Source organism: Schistocerca serialis, chromosome 1 (genome assembly GCF_023864345.2).
Source record: "Schistocerca serialis cubense isolate TAMUIC-IGC-003099 chromosome 1, iqSchSeri2.2, whole genome shotgun sequence".
Lineage (NCBI taxonomy): Eukaryota > Metazoa > Arthropoda > Insecta > Orthoptera > Acrididae > Schistocerca > Schistocerca serialis.
Window position 1 is genome coordinate 539475296 of NC_064638.1, and position 24171 is coordinate 539499466.

Sequence of the window (24171 nt, forward strand, 5' to 3'; positions counted from 1 at the left end):
TTGTCGTTGACGCCACCATAAGTTCCATTAACATCCACTGTATATCGAAACTATAGTTCTAATTAAGTTCACTCAAATTTTTCACTGTCGAAAAACCGTATCAACTCTTGAAGCAGGCGCATGCGCAATGTGTTCATCATTCTAGCAAGTGCGAAACATGGGTGTGTGACACATAGTATCGATTTTATTGTCTATTAGTAAAATCGTTGAAGCTGCATTTACTGTAATTTATTGCCCTGTTTAGTAAAATCTTTGATATTGTTCATGTACTGTTTACATTGAGCGAAGTCGTATCAAAATGTAAAAATTTAAACTCATGTTTAAAAATGTTGTACGTTTGAAGAATCTGGTGCCACTCGTTTCTAGAATAACCGGAATGTCTAAGAGAGGGGCCAATGAAGGGAATGGACATAACCTTCCAGGTCCCAAAATGTCAAGACGAGATGACATTGTTGCCAAAAATGAATCTTCGACTAATGAGATTTGCAATACCAACGGAAGTGTCAGTCAGAAGTTCATTGTTCTCCCTACACCAACGAAATCGGAAAATGATAGTCGGGAATACAGGTAACGTTTTAAGGATTCTGTAAGTGACATATGTGTATTCGGAAGCCACTGTTGCTACGGTTTAAATGGCAGGTTAGAAAGCGTCCTCGCACACGAATGAAATTGTGATTTCGGGTTTTATATCCATTGACTAACCATGAATTGACTGTTTTTGAGTACGCTTTCCAATTGTAACATTCAGTTAATGTAGTGTAACTGCCAGATCATCAAGTTCGATGATTATTCGAGCAGATTCGTGAATTTTAACACACACACACACACACACACAGCAGTATTTATAATTTTCATCTCACCTTTGTCACAATCCACGATATTTATTGTTGATCTTATGTGCCCCGTATTAACTTAACCGTATATAGGTGTACTTGTGATACAATGTGTCCTTATTTGACCATGTGAAGAATTTATGAAGTGTCATAGTTCACCATTTAGGAAGCGGTTTGGCTGTTGTATATTCATTAACTTAGAAGTTTCTTTCATTCCTGATGTGGTAGCACTTCCATATATTACGAGCATGCGTACTAATGGCTGTACAATGTTATACGGTGCTACAGGAAGCCTTGTATGTCTGGTAGTTGATACTGCGCGAGTAATAGAATATACTCATAACGTATTCTCATTGTAAACATCATTTGTGTCGCATGCAGGACCCAAACTTTAATGGAGAGAAATATTTGTGACAGCACCGGTAGAATTTGATCATAAATGAACAATGCCTTGGTGACAACTATTGGGTGATCCCACGTGAAACAGCCTGAATTTTTTTAAATTTTATTCATCATTTAAAGTATGTTATAGTTTCCTGAATTTGCAGAAGTTAAATTTTTCTGCCATGGAAAAATAATAAAAGTCACAACAATTGTTGAGGAAATACATACAGTGTTGACACTGCTATAGGTGAAGATGGAGTAAAAGAAGATTAGATTTTATTTTGAAACTATTTAAATTTAGTTTACAGCCATTAAAGTGGTAAAGTTTAAAAAACAGAAGCTTATCTTTCATCATTAGGTAAGTGTCCCATTCCACCCATATGCTTCGACCCTTGATTTATTTTATTTTTCATTTATATGTATGTCCAGTTTTGTAGGACCAAATTGAGGAACAAATTTCTATGTCATGGAATGTGTCAGTACATGAAATTACAACATAAAAGTATAAGAGATAAATAAAATGTTTATGAACCCCAAAACGTCAAGCCATAAGTTTAAGCAAATCCAATCAGCACTCTAATGTAAGAATCAGCTTGATTTTTCAAGGAACTCCTCAGCAGAATAGGAAAATTAACTCATGAGACAACTCTTCAGTTTCGATTTGAAAGCACATGGGTTACTGCTAAGATTTTTGAATTCTTTGGTAGCTTATTGAAAATGGATGCAGCAGTATGCTGCACACCTTTCTGCACAAGATTTAAGGAGGTGTGATCCAGATGCAGATTGGATTTCTTCCAAGTATTAACTGAGTGAAAGCTGCTAATGGTTGGAAATAAGCTGATATTGTTAACAAGAAAGGACAGTAAAGAATATGTATATTGAGAGGGCAATGTCAAAATACGTAGACTAGTGAACAGGGGTAAACAAGAGGTTCGCGAACTTGTACCACTTATTGCCTGAACTGCCAGTTTTTGAGTCAATTATATTCTTTTAGAATGGGTAGAGTTACCCCAAAATATAATAGCATATGACGTAAGTGAACGAAAATAAGCAAAGTAGACTAATTTTTGTGTCGGGTGATCTCTTATTTCAGATACCGTTTCAATAGCGAAAATGGCAGCATTAAGTTTGTGAACAAGATTCTGAATGTGGGCTTTCCATGATAATTTACTATCTCTCTGATCACCTAGAAAATTGAGCTGCTCCATTTCACTGATCAAATGCCCATTCTGTGAAATTAAAATGTCGGGTTTTGTTGAATTGTTTGTTACAAACTGTAAAAACTGAATCTTACTGTGATTTAGCACTAGTTTACTTTCTACAAGCTATGAACGTATGTCATGAGCTGCACTATTTGAAACAGAGCCAGTGTTGGCCACAATATTCTTTACTACCAAGCTAGTGTAATCAGCAGACAAAAATATTTTAGAATTACCTGTAATACTATAGGGCATATCATTAACATAAATAAGGAGCAGGAGTGGCCCCATCACTGATTCCTTGGCACCCCCCCCCCCCCCCTCCCCTCTGCCCAGTTAACTGTACCTCACTCAGACCCCACATCACAGCCATTCTGAACACTGTGGATAATGACCTTTTGGTGTATGTTGTTGAAGTAAGAGGTGAACCAGTTGTGAGCTACTCCTCATATTCCTTAATGGTCCAACTTCTGGAGCAATATTTTTTGATCAACACAATCAAAAGCCTCAGTTAAACCAAAAAATATCTTTAGTTTTCAAAACCTTTTGTTTAATCCACCCAGTACATCACAGGGAAATGAGAATATAGCATTTTCAGTTGTTAAACCACTTCTAAATCCATACTGTACCTATGATAGCAAATTATGTGATATTAAATGATCCATTATCTTTACATCCTAGCCTTTTCAATAACTTTAGAAAACACTGGTGGCATAGAAATAGGGCTAAAATTTTCTACATTATCCCTTTCTCCGTTTTTATAAAATGGCTTTACTACTGATTACTTTAATCGTTCAGTAAACTGACCATCCTCAAAGGAAAAATTATAAATACAGCTAAGTACAGGGCTAACATGTGCAACACAGTACTTTTAATATTCTGCTAGGCACTCCATCATATCCATGACAGTCCTTAATTTTCAGTGATTTAATTATTGACTCAATCTCCCCCTTGTCAGAATCACAGAGGAGTGTTTCAGACATCAGTATTGGAAAGGCGTTTTCTAGGAGAGGTACACGATTCCCTTTAGAAACTAGGTTTTTATTTAATTCAAGAGCAATGCTCAGAACCTTATTGTTAAATACAGTACTATATCTTACTTATCATAACAGAAATATTTTTACTACGAATTGACTTTATATCATCGACCTTGTGTTGTGACCGACACTGTCTTCACAACTGACCATATGGTTTTAAATTTATCCTGTGAATTAGGTATTCTATTTGCACACCACATACTCTTTGCCTTGGTAATAACATTTTTCAGCACCTTACAATACTGTTTGTAATGGGCTACTGTAGCTTGATTGTGACTACTTCTAACATTTTGATATAATTCTCACTTTGTTCTACATGATATCCTTAGCCAACTAGTCAGCCATCCAGGCTTTCTTTTACTGCTAGTGCCCTGGTTAGAATGTTCTAATGGAAACCAGTTCTCAAAGGGCATGGGAAATGTGTTAAGAAAAGCATTATATTTGTCATCTATTTTATCGGCACTATAAACATCCTGCCACTCTTGTTTCTTAATGAGGTTTAAAAAACTCTCTGTTGCCATTGCATTAGCTTTCCTGTATAGCTTGTAATACATGTGACATTTGTTTGAGTACATAAGCCTTTTAGTGTTAAAATTTGTGCATCATGGTCTGAAAGGCCATTCATGCTTTTACTAACAGAATGCCCTTTTAGTGATTAAGAATGAATAAAAATATTGTCTGTGCCTGCGCTACTGTTCCCAGCACCTCAGTTGGAAAAAACACAGTCTGCATCAGATCATATGACTTTAGGAGACCTTCCAACATCCTCTTTCTTGCACAGTCATATATAAAATTAATATTGGAGTCAGCACATATAACTGATTTTTGGTATTTCCTATAAAGTGAACTAAGAACCCTCTCTAGCTTTAGCAGAAATGCTATGATGTCTTAGTTAGTGGACCTATGAACAACAACAATTATAAGATTAGTTTCACTAAATTCAACTGCTTCTGCACAATATTCAAATATCTGTTCAGTGCAGTGCCATGGTATATCTATGTACTCAACATTTTATGTATGAGGGGCGTTTGAAAAGCCGGTGCAAAGTCTGAGAGATGGCACCACCGGCATGTATCGAGGTCATGTTTAGTTAGCAGCATCTTTGGAAAGAACACACACCAAGTTTCAGCCATATTGGTCTATTTCTTTGTGTTTGGCATTTGTGTGAATCAAAGAAGTTGAGTGATTGTCAAAAAATGGACGAAGAAGAATTTCGTGTGGTGGTTAAACATTACTTTATGAAAGGCAAAACACCTCAGGAGACTAAAGAGAAGCTTGATAAACATTACGGTGACTCTGCACCTTCGATTAGAACAGTTTATAAGTGGCTTCAAATTTTTCGGAGTGGCCTTATGGGCACAAGTGATGCTGAACGTTCTCGACTCCCTGTGGAGGTTTTGACTTCAGAAATCATTGATAAAATCAATGATATGGTGATGGATGACAGAAGAGTTAAGGTGCATGACATTGCTAGTGTTGTGGGCATCTCAAATGAACGGGTACATAATATTTTGCATAAACATTTGGACATGAGAAAGCTATCCGCGAGATGGGTTCCGTGTTTGCTCACACTTGACCAAAAATGGTATCGTGTGAAGCGTTGCAAGGTTGCTTTGCAGCTGTTCAGGAAGAATCCGCAGGGCTTTAAGTGTCGTTTCGTCACTGTGAATGAAACATGGATACATTATTATACTCCTGAGATGAAACAGCAATCTAAACAATGGGTTGCCAAGGGAGAATATATACCAAAAAAGGCGAGGACCAGTCCTTCGATCAGAAAGGTTATGGCAACTGTCTTTTGGGATTCGCAAGGGATAATCCTCATCGACTATCTGGAAAAGGGTAAAACTATTACAGGTGAATATTATTCATCATTATTGGACTGTGTGAAAACCAAGCTGCAAGAAAAACGCTGGCGATCGGATCGCAAAAAAGTCCTTTTCCATCATGACAGTGCACCAGCACACACTTCAGCAGTTGTGGTTGCAAAATTAATGGAAATAGGATTCCAACAAATTTCACGTCCCCCCCCCCCCCCCCCCCCCTTCCCCCCTATTCTCCAGACTTGGCTCCCTTGGACTCCTATTTGTTCCCCAATTTGAAGAAATGGCTGGCGGGACAAAGATTTTATTCAAACGAGGAGATGATTGCAGTAACTAATAGCTATTTTGCAGACTTGGACAGTTCCTATTATTTGGAAGGGATCAACAAATTAGAACAGGATTGGACAAATTGCATAAGTCTAAAAGGAGACTATGTCAAAAAATAAAAAAGTTTACCCCAAACAGGTAAGTAGTTTTTATTTTTGCAAGGACTTTTCAAATGCCCCTCGTACATGGCCGCTCCACCACTTCGCAAGGAACCCCTTGGCGTCATCAGTATGCGGCAACGCAACGCCTACTTCAAGTGTATACAAAATGGCGATGATGTCACCACTACACACTCATGCCAACAAATGAGAACAAAAATAAAAGTGTCACAAAAATGTCTCACTCCAACAATAAAATTAAAGTAATGGGCAACTGCAGCGGGAAATAGGGGGCTTGGGCTGGGGAAATGTAAAATATATAACAACACAAAATACTGCACCATCCACACCGCCCCCCTCCTCCCCCGCCCCACACCCCAAAAGAAAAGGAAAATCGCAACTTATGACATAATGCTACAGTCACAAAACCAACAGGAATCGTACACTTCACCTGACCTTTTTAGCACAAATGAAGCCCATGATACAAAAAAACCAACATCTGCAGTTTCAAAAACCGGAATCTGATGTATCCTTTGACCAATGTAGCTTAAACAAAGCCCTCAATACCAAAAGACCAACACCTACAACTCTGAAAAGTGGAATCACACATTTTTCTTGAATTATATTGCTCAAACGCAACTCTTGATACCAAAAAACTAATACCTATAACTCTGAAAAGTGGAATCGAACATTTCCTTTGACCTACACAGCTTGAACACAGCTCTTGAAATGTATAGGCTAACCAGTAATTGAAAACCACGATGACAAACCTTACACACCTGCCATACATAACTCACAATACACAACCAAAAACACAATAATTCGAAAACCCAAAAACCCCATATTCACTAGATCAATTAAAATGCAACTGAAATTCTATAAATATGAAACAGACGCAACATTACATTTACTATAGAATGAAACGAAAACAAAAATTGCTTACCAACAAAATCCACCGAAGCCTCCAACAAACAAAATCACTTAGGTCCCTCCCCCTCACTGAACACAAAGCAAATACTTCCAGATCCACATTACAGCACTCTTCCCTGCAAGTCTGGGGGTTAGAATAGGCTCGAGGTATCCCTGCCTTTCGTAAGAGGCGACTAAAAGGAGTGTCCCACTTTTTGGCCCTGTAAGTTCAGGTTCCATTTTATACTTTGACCTGCCACTTTCCAAATTCTACAAAAGTGCAGACCATACGGGGAATGCCGCCCTAGGTGGTGCATGAGTTATCTATAGTGCCCTTAGATTTGATCTCCTGAACCTCTTGTCATGGCTTTGCATCTCTACCTGCAATTCAACTATTTGCGCGAGGACACTTTCCGGGGTATCTCGTTTTCCATTGTCTCCTGTCCTCTTTCACCCCCATGGCAATGTTATTTCTCTGTGCTCAGTATCTAGCATGGTAGTCAGTGCGTTGTGGTGGGGCTGTCGTGTACCCATTTGGTGGTAGCCCCCTGACAACACAGGGACACACTGCTGAGCACTGAGCTGTAAACTCCCCACGAATGCCAAGGAGTAGATACCTGTCTTCCTGGGGCATCAGGACTCCCGAAAACAGCCATCGTGCCCTGTTCAGAGTGGGTGGCACCAGGACGGATGACCCGCAATGAAGTGGACTAAGTCATCTCTTGCTGGGACTGTACGGTGCCAGCAGTCTCTAAGAAGGGTAAGATCGAGTACAATGCTGACAGATATGACCCTAAATCGTTTCCATCCCTCACAACACCATGGGAGGAACGTAGGGTTACGGAAAGAAGAGAGCCATAGTATTTAGTCTGTAGCAGAATGGACGGGGTCTCCTTTCTACCAATGAAGCCTCAATTTTTTGTTGAACATCTTGAGGATAAGCTTTGGGAAAGTGACAGCACTGTCCAAAATGAGAAGCAGTGGTCTTCATTCAGACAGGATCCTCAGCCCAAATCCTGGGCATTACTTGCTTATGACTGGCTGGGTGATATTCCTGTTTCCATTACTCCCCATAAAAGCCTCAACATGGTCCAGGGGATTATTTTACATCAAGACCTCCTCTTGCAGTCTGAAGACGAGTTCTGCGCCAGTCTAGAACAGCGGGGTGTTCATTTCATCTGGCGCGTTTACAGGGGACCCAAAGACACCAGGGTTGCTACCAATGCCTTCATCTTGGCCTTTGAGGGTGATTCATTGCCTGAAAAAGTCAAGGTGATGGTTTACCACTGTGATGTTAAACCTTACGTCCCACCCCCTATGTGGTGCTTTAAGTGCTGGAAATTCGGGCATGTCTTCCCGCTGCACATCCAGCACCACATGTCGAAACTGTGGACGTCCACTGCATCCAAATACTCCATGTGCACCTGCTCCCAGTTCTGTCAACTGTGGAGAGCAGCAATTATCGTGCTCGCCAGGGTGCACAGTACTCCAAAAGGAGCGAAAAATCTTGGAGTACAAGACACTGGACCGGTTGTCTTACCAAGAGGCTAAACATAAATTTGAATGATTACACCCCATTCGGTTGATGTCCACATATGCTGCAGCTACATTACCATTGCCGTCACAAGTACCAGTTGTACCACACAATGTGCCACAAATAGTGGGCCCTCTGGGCCTCCAGAATACATCCACCCCCTTGGTGGTTGGGGGGAAATTCTCCTTCCATTGCTCCCAAAGTACCTACTTTGGGAACAAGGCCCCCCCCCCCCCCCCCCCCAAATGCAGGGGACATCGGTCCCCTTCACCCAGCTCTTCCGGCTCCTCTAATGCGGAAGGGGTCCCTTGGGACCCTCTCTCCCAAGGCTTCCACTAATGCTACAGTGTACACTCGCCAGTGGCTAAAGGAGCCAAAAGCTGCTGTACAAAGAGCTTCATGGTCTTCCTCTGTGCCTGAAGCTACTTTGGAGAAGCCCTTCCAGCAAGCCCCTAAAGAGAAGTGAGAGGTCAAGCAAACAAAGAAGTTTGCTAAGAAAAAGGACACTCCGGTGGTCCCAACACCACCACTCCCAACCAATTCTGCACCTGCAGATGAGGTGGAGGTCTCAGCTTCCCCTGAGGACCTGGATCTCACTGATGCATCATCCAGAATAGGAATGGATACAAATACTCAGTCAGTGGCAGCAGGTGACCCTGGGTGTAACTTGACTCCTTGCGTGCTTCATGCCTTCCCAGCCTCACAATAACCTCATCCTCCAGTGGAATTGCTGCAGTTTTTTCCACCACTTGGCTGAGCTAGTGCAACTGCTTTCTGCATTGCCCTCCAGGAAACCTGTTTCCTAGCAATGCGGACCCCTGCCCTCCGCAGCTATAGGGGATATTACAAGATCTTAGTGACTATAAGAGTATCAGGTGGAGTTTGTGTCTATGTTCCGAACTCAGTGTACAGTGAACCTGTGCCCCTTCAAACCCATCTTGAAGCTCTGGCTGTCAGGATAAGGACAACACAGGAAATAACTGTGTGGAACTTATATCTTCCTCCAGATGGTGCAGTACCCCTGAATGCATTGGCTGCACTGATTTATCAACTCCCTAAACTTTTCCTACTTTTGGGAGATTTTAATGCCCATAACGCCTTGTGGGGTGGCCAGGGCTTACTGGCTGGGGTAGAGGTGTCGAAACTTTCCTGTCTCAAATCAACCTCTGCCTCTTAAATAGTGGCCCCCCCACACATTTCAGTGTGGTTCACAGCACGTACTCAGCCATTGATTTATCCCTCTGCAGCCCAGGACTCTTCCCATCTATCCACTGGAGAGCCCACAATGACTTGTGTGGTAGTGACCACTTTTCCCTTCTTCATGTCACTCCCCAGTGCCATTCCCCTGGACGTCTACCACAGTGGGCTTTAAATGAGGCAGACTGGGAAGCTTTCACTTCTACTGTCTCCATTGAATCTCCCCCACATGGTACTATCGATGTTGTAGGGTGCCCCTGACAAAAGTCAGTACCTTGGTAGTGGAAATCGCTGAGGCCATTGAAGAGTGTTCGCGAGCTCTACAGTGACATAAGCAGCACTCTTCCCTAGAGCACCTAATAGCTTTTAAATGGCTCCATGCCTGCGTTCGCCAGCTTATAAAAAGACGGAAACAGGAATGTTGGGAGAGGTACGACTTGACCATTGGGTGCCATACGTCACCTTCCCAAGTCTGGACAAAGATCAGACGTGTTTGTGGGTACCAGGCCCCGACAGGTGACACTGGCATTAACATCAATGGCGTGTTATGTACCGATGCAAACACAATTGCTGAGCACTTATCTTAGCACTATGCTTGAGCCTCTGTGTCTGAGAATTATCCCCCAGCATTTTGCACCCTCAAAACGGTGGATGGAAAGGAAAGCCCTCTCGTTCACTGAACGTCACAGTGAACCCTATAATGCTCTATTTACAGCTCCTCATCATCCTTGCACATTGCCCCGACGCAGCTCCTGGGCCGGATGAGATCCACAGTCAGATGATCAAACATCTCTCATCCAACTACAAGTGTCATCTCCTTGTCATCTTCAACCGGATCTGGTGCAATGGCATCTTCCCATCGCAATGGCAGGAGAGCACCGTCATTGTGGTGCTTAAACCCAGTAAAAACCCACTTGATGTGGATAGCTATCGGCCCATCAGCCTCACCAACATTCTTTGTAAGCTGTTAGAATGTTCGGTAAGTTGGCAGTAGCATTGGGTCCTGGAGTCACATGGCCTTCTGGCTCCATACCAGGGTGGTTTCCGCCAAGGTCACTCTACCACTGATAATCTAGTTTCCCTCGAGTCTGCCATCCGAACAGCCTTTTCCAGACGTCAACACCAGGTTGCCTTTTTTTTTTTTTTTTTTTTTTTTTTTTTAATTTATGAAAAGCTCACGACACGACCTGGTGATATCATATCCTTTTCACATTATATGAGTGGGGTCACTGGGGCCCGCTTCCGATTTTTTTCCAAAATTTCCTCTTGCTCCATACTTTCCAAGTTGGTGCATCCCGTAGCTCCCCCCATATCCAGGAGAATGGGGTCCCGCAGGGCTCTGTATTGAGTGTCTCTCTATTTTTAATGACCATTAACGGGGTAGCAGCAGCTGTCGGGCCGTCCATCTCACCTTCTCTGTATGCAGATGACTTCTGCATTTCGTACTACTCCTCCAGTACTGGTGTTGCTGAGTGGTGCCTACAGGAAGCCATCCCCAAGGCACAGTCATGGGCTCTAGCCCACGGCTTCCAGTTTTCAGCCGGAAAGTCATGTGTCATGGACTTCTGTCGGTGTCGTACCATTCATCCAGAACCAGAACATTACCTTAATGACTATCCACTCACTGTAGTGGAGACATACCAATTCTTAGGACTGGTTTTCGACACCCAATTGAATTGGCTTCCTCACCTTTGTCAGCTGAAGCAGAAGTGCTGGCAGCACCTCAATGCCCTCCGCTGCCTGAGCAACACCAACTGGGGTGCAGATCGCTCTACGCTGCTGCAGCTCTACAGAGGCCTTGTTCAATCCCGCCTTGACTATGGGACTCTGGCTAACAGTTTTGCGGCGCCGTCAGCATTGCATTTACTTGACCCAGTACACCACTGTGGCATTGGACTGGCAGCAGGAGCTTTTAGGACGAGACCAGTGACCAGCCTCCTGGTGGAGGCCGGAGTCCCTCCATTGAAGGTTAGGGGTGCACAACTGAATGCCAGTTATGTTGCACACATTCATAGTTCTCCTGAGCATTCTAATTCCCATCTCCTTTTCCCACCCACGGCAGTTTATCTCCTACATCGGAGGCCAAGGTCAGCGCTTACAATTGCGGGTCGCGTCTTATCTTTTCTGTCTGAAGTGGAGTCCTTGCCATTACCACCTATACTTGAGGTCCATCTACATACACCTCGTCCTAAGGACTCAGTTAACCCCACAACTCTCTGCTATCATTTCCTCTTGATTCTTGACGTGTACCAGGACCATGAAGTGGCGTGCACCGCCACCTCGACAGCTGATGGACATGTTGGCTTCGTGTATGTTCATGGAGGACATATTGAACAGCACTTCTTGCCACATGACTGCAGAGCTAGCGGCCATTTCTAGTGCTCTTGAGCGCATCCACTCATGCCCTGGCAAGTCATTTCTTCTCTGTACTGACTCCTTGAGCAGCCTACAAGCTATCAATGAGTGCTACCCCCTCCATCCTTTGGTAGCGACCATCCAGGAGTCCATCTATGCCCTGGAATGGTCCACTCATTCTGTGTTGTTTGTATGGCCCCAAGGTCACGTCGGAATCCCAGGAAATGAACTTGCCGACAGGCTGGCCAAACAGGGTACACAGAAATTGCTTCTGGAGATCAGCATCCCCTTAACTGACCTGCGATCATTATTATGCTGCAAGGTTTTTCAGCTTTGGGAGACGGAATAGCATAATCTCAATATGCACAACAAACTTTATGCCATTAAGGAGACTCCGAATGTGTGGAAGTCCTCCATGTGGGCCTCTCACAGGAACTCTGTGGTTCTCTGCTGGCTCTGCATTGGGCATACTTTGCTAACACATGGCTACCATCTCCGTCACAACTACCCACGTCGGTGTCACTGTTGACTCACATATGACTGTCATCCACATTTTGCTGGACTGCCCACTTTTAGCCCCTCTGCGGCAGACTTTTAACTTTCACAGACTTTTAAATTTCTGCCTCAACAGCAGATTTAGTTTTACATTTTATTTGGGGGGGGGGGGGGGGGTTATCGTACCATCTAAGCGTGGGCATTTAGCTTTCTCTCCAAGCCTGCCACCCTCCCTCCATTTTAACTCTGTTACACTTTCTTTGCATTTGTTTGTCTTGGTGGTCGTCTTTTCCCTACAAGTGTTCATCTCACCTTGTCTTTTTGGGGTGGGCATTTTAATGTGTTGCAGAGTGGCTGGCTCATCCTCTTTTTATTATTGTGATCAGCCAGCCCAGACCATCTGCTCTATGGTTTTAATACCTTCTTCTGCATTTCCTTGTGGTATGTTTTCCCCATTTTTTGTTTGTTCTATTCATTTTCTTTTTAGTTGTGGTTACCCATTCCTTTTCCCCCTTTTACTTTCTCAAACGTACTTTGGCTGTTTTTGTACCTTGAGTCTTGCTTGTGTCTGGAAAAAGGGACTGATGACCCTGTGGTTTGGTCCCTTTATACCCCAACCAACTAACCAACAAACCAACAAACAAACATTACAGCACTGACTACCCAGATTCGAATAATCCAATGTTACCATAGTGATACATATCAACATCCACCACCATCAAACACAACAAGACATCTACAAACATGAATCAACTCAAAAACACCGCGCCATAGTGACGTCACACACTACAGCACTATTACGTCATGGGTTAAAGTAGACAAGAAGAATAAGGTGCTTCCAGTGACCCCATCTTTTCAGAAGAGCTTGAGTTTTCAAGGAAAGAAGAAATATTTAGTATGCAGCTAGACTGTCAAAACAGTTATGTATTTCGTGTCCCACCTATGACAAAAAAAAGTTACCCTCTATTTGTTTTAGAATTAAGGAAAACTGATAAAATCATAAGTGACACATAAAGAAGTGCTTAATATGTAAACGAGCTTATATAAAGACAAAAACAATCTTTTTTTTTATTCTGGAAATAAATTGTGTCTCACCAAAGAAATTCTTTTTTGATGTCACTGAAATCTAGTCTTGTCAGTTTTTAAGTTATGTTGGTTAGTATAATTAGCATCTTAGTGTTTTACATTAATATTGGCTTATTGTTTATTCAAAGATTGAGGAAAACAATGTCAGCAGAGTGAATGTGAAAACTTCGAGAAAAGTTGCAGAAAGATATCAGCAAATGCAACACGCATAAAGAAAAGAAAGAGAATGAGATTAAAGAAGATTGGAAAACATGAAGATAAAGACATCCTTGTATGAAAAATATTTACTTTGGGATTATAAGAAGAAACCTGAAAGAAAAGGAAAATAGAGGCTTAAGCTAAAATCCGTACCAAATCAAAATAAGTGAGAGTCTTGTGCTTCCCAGATCATATAAATGTGTTCAGTGCTTCAGCAGATCTGTTTCTCGGGTAAAGATAGTAGTAGTAATAATAATAATAATATAACTTCTAGTTGTTTTTTTTTTTTGTCTTCAGGTGAAGACTGGTTTGATGCAGTTCTCCATGCTATTCCATCCTATGTGAGCCTCTTCATCTATTGCAACATATATCTTTTTGAATCTGCCTAGTGTATTCATCTCTTGATCTTCCTTTATCTTTATGATCTCCCCCCCCCAGACACATACACACACCCTTCCCACAATAACTAAATTGGTGATCCCTTGATGCCTCAGAATGTATGCTATCTGCCAATCCCTTCTTTTGGTCCAGTTTTGCCCCAAATTTCTTCTCTCCCCAATTATATTCAGTACTTCCTCATTACTTATGTGATCAACCCGTCTAATCTTCACTATGCTCCAGTAGCACCACATTTTGTAAGCTTCCAATTCTTTATTTTATCTAAACTGTTTATTGTCCATGTTTCACTTCCATACAGTTCTACACTGCAGACAAATACCTACTGAAGACTTCATTATACTTTAAATCTATATTAGATGTTAACAGATTTCTCTTCTTCAGAAATTCTATCTTTGCCATTGCCAGTCTACATTTTATATCTTCTCTACTTTGGCCATTATCAGTTATTTTGCTGCCAAAATATCAAAACTCATCTACTACTTAAGGTGCCTCATTCCCTAATCTGATTCACTTAGCATCACCTGATATAATTTGATTACATCCATTAACCTTGTTTTGCTCTTGTTGATGTTCATATTATATTCTCCTTTCAAGAAAATATCTATTGCATTCAGCTGCTCTTCTAAGTCATTTACTCTCTCTCTCTCTCTCAGAATTACAATGTCCCACCTCAAAGGTTTTATTTATTCTCCCTGAAATTTAATACCCACTCCACATTTTTCTTTGATTTCCTGTACTGAATGTTCAGTGTGCAGATTGAACATCATCAGGGTAGGCTGTGACCTTGTCTCACTCCCTTCTCAGTCACTGCTTCCTTTTCATGCCCCTTGACTCTTATCACGGCTGTCTGGTTTCTGTACAAGTTGTAAATAGCCATTCACTCACTGTATTTTATCCCTGCTACCTTCAAAATTTCAAAGAGCATATTCCAGTCAACATTGTCAAAAGCCTTCCGTGAGCTTGCAAATGCTATAAATGTAGGTTTGCCTCACCTTAACCTATCTTCTAAGATCAATCGTAGGGTCAGTATTGCCTCGTGTGTTCCTATACTTCTTCAGAATATTCTCTGAGTCCTGCTTCTACTAGTTTTTCCATTCTTTGTGTTAGTATCTTGCAACCATGACTTATTAAACTGATAGTTTGGTAATTTTCACACCTGTCAGCAACTGCTTTCTTTGGAATTGGAATTACCACATCCTTCGTGAAGTCTGAGGGCATTTTGCCTCTCTCATACATCTTGCGCACCAGATGGAACAGTTTTGTCATGGATGGCTCTCCGACGGATATCGGTAGTTTTGATAGAAGTTGTCTGCTTCCGAGATCTTCTTTTGACTTAGGTCCTTCAGTGTTCTGTCAAATTATTCTCACAATATCATATCTCCCACCTCATCTTCATTTACATCCACTTCCCTTTCTGTAATATTGTTTTCAAGGTGATCTCCATTGTATAGACCCTCTATATACTTTTCCATCTTTCAGCTTTCCCTTCTTTACTTAGAACTGGTTTACTACCTGAGCTCTTGATATTCATACAGGTGCTTCGCTTTTCCCCAAAGGCCTCATTAATTTTCCTGTAGGCAGTATCTATCTTTCCCGTACTGAAATTTGCTTCTAAATCCTTGAATTTGTCCTCTAGCTATCCTGCATAGAAATTTTGCATTTCTTGCCAATCTCATTTTTTGGACATCTTTATTCCCTTTCAGCTGCTTCATTTGCTGCATTTTTAAATTTTCTCCTTTCATCAGTTAAATTCAGTATTCGTTGTGTTATCCAAGGATTCCTATTAGGCATTGTTTCTTTTTATCTATTTTATACTCTGCTGCCTTCACTATTTCATCTCTTAAAGCTACCCATTCATCTTCTACTGTATTCCTTTCCCCTGTTCTAGTCAACTGTTGCCTGATGCTCCCTCTGAAGCTCTTAACCTCTACTTCTTTCAACTTACCCAAGTCCCATCTCCTTAATTTCCTAACTTTTGTAATTTTTTTAGTTTTAATCTAAAGTTCATAACCAAGGAACATTGGTCAGAGTCCAATCTACTCCTGGAAATGTATTACAATTTAAAATCTGGTTCCTAACTCTATTTAACCATTATTCTGAATCCTTCCAATGTCTCCAGGTCTCTGCCACATATTCAACCTTCTTTTATGATTCTTAAACCAAGTGTTAGCCGTGATTAAATTATGCTCTGTGCTAAACTTTATCAGGCGGCTGCCTCTTTCATTCCTTTCCCCCAGTCCATAGTCACCTACTATTTTTTCCTTTTCCTACTATCGAATTCCAGTTCCCTATCATAATGAAATTTTCATCTCTTTTTAACTATCTGAATAATTTCTTTTACTTCTTCATACATTTCTTCAATCTCTTCATCATCTGCGGAGGTAGTGTAAACTTGTTTTGCTGTGGTAGGCATGGGCTTTGTGTCTCTCTTGGCTATGATAATGCATTCACTATGCTGCATTCCTGTTTTCTTATTCATTAGTAAACCCACTCCTGCATCACCTTTTGTCTTTGTATTGTATTGTGCTGTATTGTATTGTCCTGTATTCACCTTACAGGAAGTGCTGTTCTTCCTGCCACCGAGCTTCACTAGTTCCCACTATATCTGACTTCAACCTATCCCTTTTCCTTTTTAAATTTTCTAACCTGCCTGCCCAGTTAAGGGCTGTAACATTCCATGCAATAATCTGTAGAATGCCAGTTTTGTTTCCCCTGATGATATTATCCTGAGCAGTCCACGCCTAGAGATATGATTGGGGGACTATTTTACCTCCGGAATATTTTACCCAAGAGGATACCATCATCATTTAACCATATAATAGAGCTGTGTGTCTTTGGGAAAAATTACAGCTATAGTTACCCCTTGCTTTCAGCCATTCACAGTATCGGTACAGCAAGGCCATTTTGGTTGAAGTTAAAAGGACAGAGCAGTCAATCATGCAGACTATTTTCCTGCAACTACTGAAAAAGCTGCTGCCCTTCTTCAGGAACCACACATTTGTCTGGACTCTCAACAGATATCCTCTGTTGTGGTTGTACCTATGGTTTGGCTATCTGTACCTTATAATAATACTTATAGCAGTAATTAAAAATAGTGTTTGAGAAAACTTTCCTAGAGAAACAAAGCAAATTTTCTATGTAAACAAGAAAACTTCATCTTGTGGACTTATATATGATAATCCGCCCAAAAATACAAAATTTTTTCACAAATGATAAAATCTGCAATTACCTTTGAGAGTAAAGGAAATATTCCAGGTATGGGAATAAAGTTTTTGAACTTAGACCCAGTTTATATTTTCTCATCTGTACAGATTCTAAAATGAGTAGTTAACAATCATATCTTGATAATGTACAGACAAAATTTCAAACAAATTACAGGGTCAGAACTAGCTGTGGACAAGATCAGGGTTGCAATTCTGGAAAACCTGGAATCCTCAGAGAATTACATTTTATCTGAAAAAAACCAGGGAATTTCATAAAATCTCAGGGAATAACACATTTTAACATGATACTGAAATTGAATTTTATTGAGTTTTATAAATCACAAATTGTAAAATACATAAATCTAAAAGTGTGTTAATTAAATGAATATAATTCCATATAAATTATTGATGATTAAAAACTGTGGTTAAACTACTGCATATGGCTGGTATATAGCCCAGTTGAGAGGAAAGAAAAGTTGTTATTGTTGTATTGCACCCTCTCCCATACCGACTCACCATAAATATATCATAAGCTTCTTGAAACCATCTTGATCCTCACATCTGGAATTCTCAGGGATTTTTTTTCCAAGTTTGAATAGCCATCATGAAGATCATGCCAGGAAATTTTTCTGGTGAAGTTTCATGTTGCAAGAAAGTACACTCCTGGAAATGGAAAATAGAACACATTGACACCGGTGTGTCAGACCCACCATACTTGCTCCGGACACTGCGAGAGGGCTGTACAAGCAATGATCACACGCACGGCACCGCGGACACACCAGGAACCGCGGTGTTGGCCGTCGAATGGCGCTAGCTGCGCAGCATTTGTGCACCGCCGCCGTCAGTGTCAGCCAGTTTGCCGTGGCATACGGAGCTCCATCGCAGTCTTTAACACTGGTAGCATGCCGCGACAGCGTGGACGTGAACCGTATGTGCAGTTGACGGACTTTGAGCGAGGGCGTATAGTGGGCATGCGGGAGGCCGGGTGGACGTACCGCCGAATTGCTCAACACGTGGGGCGTGAGGTCTCCACAGTACATCGATGTTGTCGCCAGTGGTCGGCGGAAGGTGCACGTGCCCGTCGACCTGGGACCAGACCGCAGCGACGCACGGATGCACGCCAAGACCGTAGGATCCTACGCAGTGCCGTAGGGGACCGCACCGTCACTTCCCAGCAAATTAGGGACACTGTTGCTCCTGGGGTATCGGCGAGGACCATTCGCAACCGTCTCCATGAAGCTGGGCTACGGTCCCGCACACCGTTAGGCCGTCTTCCGCTCACGCCCCAACATCGTGCAGTCCGCCTCGAGTGGTGTCGCGACAGGCGTGAATGGAGGGACGAATGGAGACGTGTCGTCTTCAGCGATGAGAGTCGCTTCTGCCTTGGTGCCAATGATGGTCGTATGCGTGTTTGACGCCGTGCAGGTGAGCGCTACAATCAGGACTGCATACGACCGAGGCACACAGGGCCAACACCCGGCATCATGGTGTGGGGAGCGGTCTCCTACACTGGCCGTACACCACTGGTGATCGTCGAGGGGACACTGAATAGTGCACGGTACATCCAAACCGTCATCGAACCCATCGTTCTGCCATTCCTAGACCGGCAAGGGAACTTGCTGTTCCAACAGGACAATGCACGTCCGCATGTATCCCGTGCCACCCAACGTGCTCTAGAAGGTGTAAGTCAACTACCCTGGCCAGCAAGATCTCCGGATCTGTCCCCCATTGAGCATGTTTGGGACTGGATGAAGCGTCGTCTCTCGCGGTCTGCACGTCCAGCACGAACGCTGGTCCAACTGAGGCGCCAGGTGGAAATGGCATGGCAAGCCGTTCCACAGGACTACATCCAGCATCTCTACGATCGTCTCCATGGGAGAATAGCAGCCTGCATTGCTGCGAAAGGTGGATATACACTGTACTAGTGCCGACATTGTGCATGCTCTGTTGCCTGTGTCTATGTGCCTGTGGTTCTGTCAGTGTGATCATGTGATGTATCTGACCCCAGGAATGTGTCAATAAAGTTTCCCCTTCCTGGGACAATGAACTCACGGTGTTCTTATTTCAATTTCCAGGAGTGTAATAAGCTGAGCACAGGTATGCTGCAATTGCCCAGAGAGCTGTTGGGGAAAAAAAACCCCTGAGAAATACAGATTATGTGTATGAGAACTGTAAGACACTCAGCAAAGATGAAGTTAATGAGAAGGATGTGTCATATATTAAGTGTGAATAAGTTCTTTCTGTTCTTCTGAATCCATACATCAGAAATGTTATGAACACCTTAAAGTATGAGTTTTCAGGAATTCAAGTATTTTTGAAAGTGGATGAGTAATCAGCTGCGTAACCTATTTTAGTGGTTGATTTTTTAAAAGTGGAATACTATAACTTAAAGTAACGTTGTATTGAAACTTATGTTACTTTACAATAACAAAACTGTATTGAAACTTATGTTACTTTACAATAACAAAACTTTCCTACAAGATTATTTAAATAGAATTGATATAATAAAATTGCTTTTAACTGATAAAAACAGATTGTAATTTGTGAGGCTCCCACCTGTGACAATTCTTAGTCAGACTGGTGAAGATCTTAATTGCAATTTTTATAAATAAGTATTAATAATGTAACATTTATTGATATTTCATCATGTAGAGAATTCTTGTAACAGTGTGAACTCAATGTTTTCAAAACACGATATTTGCAAAATGTTGGTGAACTTTCAATACTATGTCCCGTGTCTCACTTTTTGAACTTGTGATATTTAGATTTAAAGGGAGGGTAAAACAACTATTCATGCTATCACCAATCAATTTTTAATGTATTTCTATGTATAATTTTTGTTACATTAACTTTTGACTTTTGAAAAATTTAGTGCAACTATCCCACCTGTGACAGTGGATTCCCCCTTTGTTTTATGTTGTCAATTGAGCCAACATGTTCACATACAAAAAGTAAAAATATGAAGCAAATTGTGGGCTGTAGAGACTTTGAGTGTAGACAAAGAACATTAAATTATTCCTGCCCACCACTTCCCAATGCCCATCCCCCAAAGCATTTTATTTAAACCATTCCTGTACTTGTGCAGCATAGTAATATGGTGTATCAGTCTTTATTGGGGGAAAGAAAAAAATCCTACTAGAGGACACTTGAGAATTCAATCCATTAATCCGTGAATGACTTTTTTGTTGATTTTTTCCATTTCTTACTATTACATTGTTTGTTACATTGGAAAAGAAACATTTACAGGTTGGTCCATTGATAGTGACCAGGCCAACTATCTCACGAAATAAGCATCAAATGAAAAAACTACAAAGAACGAAACTTGTGTAGCTTGAAGGGGGAAACCAGATGGCGCTATGGTTGGCCCACTAGATGACACTGCCATAGGTCAAACGGATATCAACTACATTTTTTAAAAATAGGAACCCCCATTTTTTATTACATATGTAGTACGTAAAGAAATATGAATGTTTTAGTTTAAGTTTTTCGCTTTGTGATAGATGCACTGTAATAGTCACAAACATATAAGTACGTGGTATCACGTAACATTCCGCCAGTGCGGACGGTATTTGCTTCGTGGTACATCACCTGTGTTAAAAAGGACCGTTTACCAATTGCAGAAACGGTCAATATTGTGTTGATGTATGGCTATTGTGATCAAAATGCCCAACGGGCGTGTGCTATGTATGCTGCTCAGTATCCTGGATGACATCATCCAAGTGTCCGAACCGTTCGCCAGATATTTACGTAATTTAAGGAAACATGAAGTGTTCAGCCACATGTGAAACGTCAACCATGACCTGCAACAAATGATGATGCCCAAGTAGGTGTTTTAGCTGCTGTCGCAGCTAATTCACACATCAGTAGCAGACAAATTGCACGAGTATCGGGAATCTCAAAAACGTCAGTTTTGCGAATGCTACATCAACATCGATTGCACTCGTACCATATTTCTATGCACCAGGAATCATGTACAGTTCTGCCACTGGGCACAAGAGAAATTACGGGACGATGACAGATTGTTTTGCACGCATTCTATTTAGCGACGAAGCATCATTCACCATCAGTGGTAACGTAAACTGGCATAATATGCATTATTGGGCAATGGAAAATCCACGATGGCTGCGACAAATGGAACATCAGCGACCTTGGCGGGTTAATGTATGGTGCAGCATTATGGGAGGAAGGATAATTGGCCCCCATTTTATTGATGGCAATCTAAATGGTGCAATGTATGCTTATTTCCTACGTAATGTTCTACCGATGTTACAACAAGATGTTTCACTGCATGACAGAATGGCGATGTACAGGGTGTTTCAAAAATGACTGGTATATTTGAAACGGCAATAAAAACTAAACGAGCAGCGATAGAAATACACCGTTTGTTGCAATATGCTTGGGACAACAGTACATTTTCAGGCAGACAAACTTTCGAAATTACAGTAGTTACAATTTTCAACAACAGATGGCGCTGCGGTCTGGGAAACTCTATAGTACGATATTTTCCACATATCCACCATGCGTAGCAATAATATGGCGTAGTCTCTGAATGAAATTACCCGAAACCTTTGACAACGTGTCTGGCGGAATGGCTTCACATGCAGATGAGATGTACTGCTTCAGCTGTTCAATTGTTTATGGATTCTGGCGGTACACCTGGTCTTTCAAGTGTCCCCACAGAAAGAAGTCACAGGGGTTCATGTCTGGCGAATAGGGAGGCCAATCCACACCGCCTCCTGTATGTTTCGGATAGCCCAAAGCAATCACACGATCATCGAAATATTCATTCAGGAAATTAAAGACGTCGGCCGTGCGATGTGGCCGGGCACCATCTTGCATAAACCACGAGGTGTTCGCAGTGTCGTCTAAGGCAGTTTGTACCGCCACAAATTCACTAAGAATGTCCAGATAGCGTGATGCAGTAATCGTTTCGGATCTGAAAAATGGGCCAATGATTCCTTTGGAAGAAATGGCGGCCCAGACCAGTACTTTTTGAGGATGCAGGGATGATGGGACTGCAACATGGGGCTTTTCGGTTCCCCATATGCGCCAGTTCTGTTTATTGACGAAGCCGTCCAGGTAAAAATAAGCTTCGTCAGTAAACCAAATGCTGCCCACATGCATATCGCCGTCATCAATCCTGTGCACTATATCGTTAGCGAATGTCTCTCGTGCAGCAATGGTAGCGGCACTGAGGGGTTGCCGCGTTTGAATTTTGTATGGATAGAGGTGTAAACTCTGGCGCATGAGACGATACGTGGACGTTGGCGTCATTTGGACCGCAGCTGCAACACGGCGAACGGAAACCCGAGGCCGCTGTTGGATCACCTGCTGCACTAGCTGCGCGTTGCCCTCTGTGGTTGCCATACGCGGTCGCCCTACCTTTCCAGCACGTTCATCCGTCACGTTCCCAGTCCGTTGAAATTTTTCAAACAGATCCTTTATTGTATCGCTTTTCGGTCCTTTGGTTACATTAAACCTCCGTTGAAAACTTCGTCTTGTTGCAACAACACTGTGTTCTAGGCGGTGGAATTCCAACACCAGAAAAATCCTCTGTTCTAAGGAATAAACCATGTTGTCTACAGCACACTTGCACGTTGTGAACAGCACACGCTTACAGCAGAAAGACGACGTACAGAATGGCGCACCCACAGACTGCGTTGTCTTCTATATCTTTCACATCACTTGCAGCGCCATCTGTTGTTGAAAATTGCAACTACTGTAATTTCGAAAGTTTGTCCACCTGAAAATGTACTGTTGTCCCAAGCATATTGCAACAAACGTTGTATTTCTATCGCTGCTCGTTTAGTTTTTATTGCCATTTCAAATATACTGGTCATTTTTGAAACACCCTGTACTTCCAACATGATGGATGTCCGGCACATAGCTCGCGTGCGGTTGAAGCGGTATTGAATAGCATATTTCATGATAGGTGGATTGGTCGCTGAAGCACCGTACCATGGCCCGCACGTTCACCGGATCTGATGTCCCCGTATGTCTTTCTGTGGGGAAAGTTGAAGAATATTTGCTATCGTGATCCACCGACAATGCCTGACAACATGCGTCAGCACGTTGTCAATGCATATGCGAACATTATGGAAGGCGAACTACTCACTGTTGAGAGGAATGTCATTACACATATTGCCAAATGCATTGAGGTTGATGGACATCATTTTGAGCATTTATTGCATTAATGTGGTATTTACAGGTAATCACACTGTAACAGCATGCATTCTCAGAAATGATAAGTTCACAAAGGTACATGTATCACATTGGGACAACCGAAATAAAATGTTCAAACGTACCTACGTTCTGTATTTTAATTTAAAAAACCTACTTATTACCAACTGTTCATCTAAAATTGTGAGCCATATGTTTGTGACTATTACAGTGCCATCTATCACAAAGCGGAAAAAGTGGTTCAACTAAAACATTCATATTTCTTTATGTACTACATAAATATGTAATAAAAATGGGGGTTCCTGTTTAAAAAAAACGCAGTTGATATCTGTTTGACCTATGGCAGCGCCATCTAGCAGACCAACCATAGCGCCATTTGGTTTCCCCCTTCAAGCTAGACAAGTTTCGTTCTTTGTAGTTTTTTTCGTTTGACGCTTATTTCGTGAGATATTTGGCCCGGTCACAATCAATGGACCACCCTGTATATGGTATGTAATGGTAAGCACAACTGAGAGCAAAACATACATTTATATGAAATGGGTATACATTTATGTGCTGAAAGAAATGAACTAAACATTAGTACAAATTAAAAATCAGAATCAAAAATAACAAATTATTTGGCATGGTAAGCAGCAAAATATCTGTCACACAGCCACACCACATTTGTTACACTGGGTAAGTGCTGATGTCTTACAGCTTATTCCAACATGTCTTGTTTTGAGTTCCTGTATTTCCACACACAGGTACTTCATTCCATCCCACAGGAGCTCATCTGCTACAGAACTTGAGCAAGGGGTTCGTCCAGGCCCTTTTGGTGGTGTCGTGTACCTCTTCATGTATACTGTCACAATTTCTCTCCGAATATTTAAATGAGAGACTGTTTCTCCATATGTGCAGTAGAGTACCTACGCATT

The 24171-nt window shown here is 41.8% G+C and overlaps 1 protein-coding gene across 3 annotated transcripts in view; it reads left to right on the forward strand.

The window, feature by feature from the left end:
* Positions 1–227: 227 nt before the first annotated feature.
* Positions 228–24171, forward strand: part of LOC126475061 (nardilysin) — a 360282-nt gene continuing 336338 nt past the window's right edge. For all 3 annotated transcript variants that reach the window (XM_050102619.1, XM_050102633.1, XM_050102627.1), the window contains exon 1: positions 228–567. In XM_050102619.1, coding sequence (XP_049958576.1) covers positions 317–567 — 251 coding nt within the window. In that variant the 5' untranslated portion in view covers positions 228–316. The remainder of the gene's footprint in view (positions 568–24171) is intronic.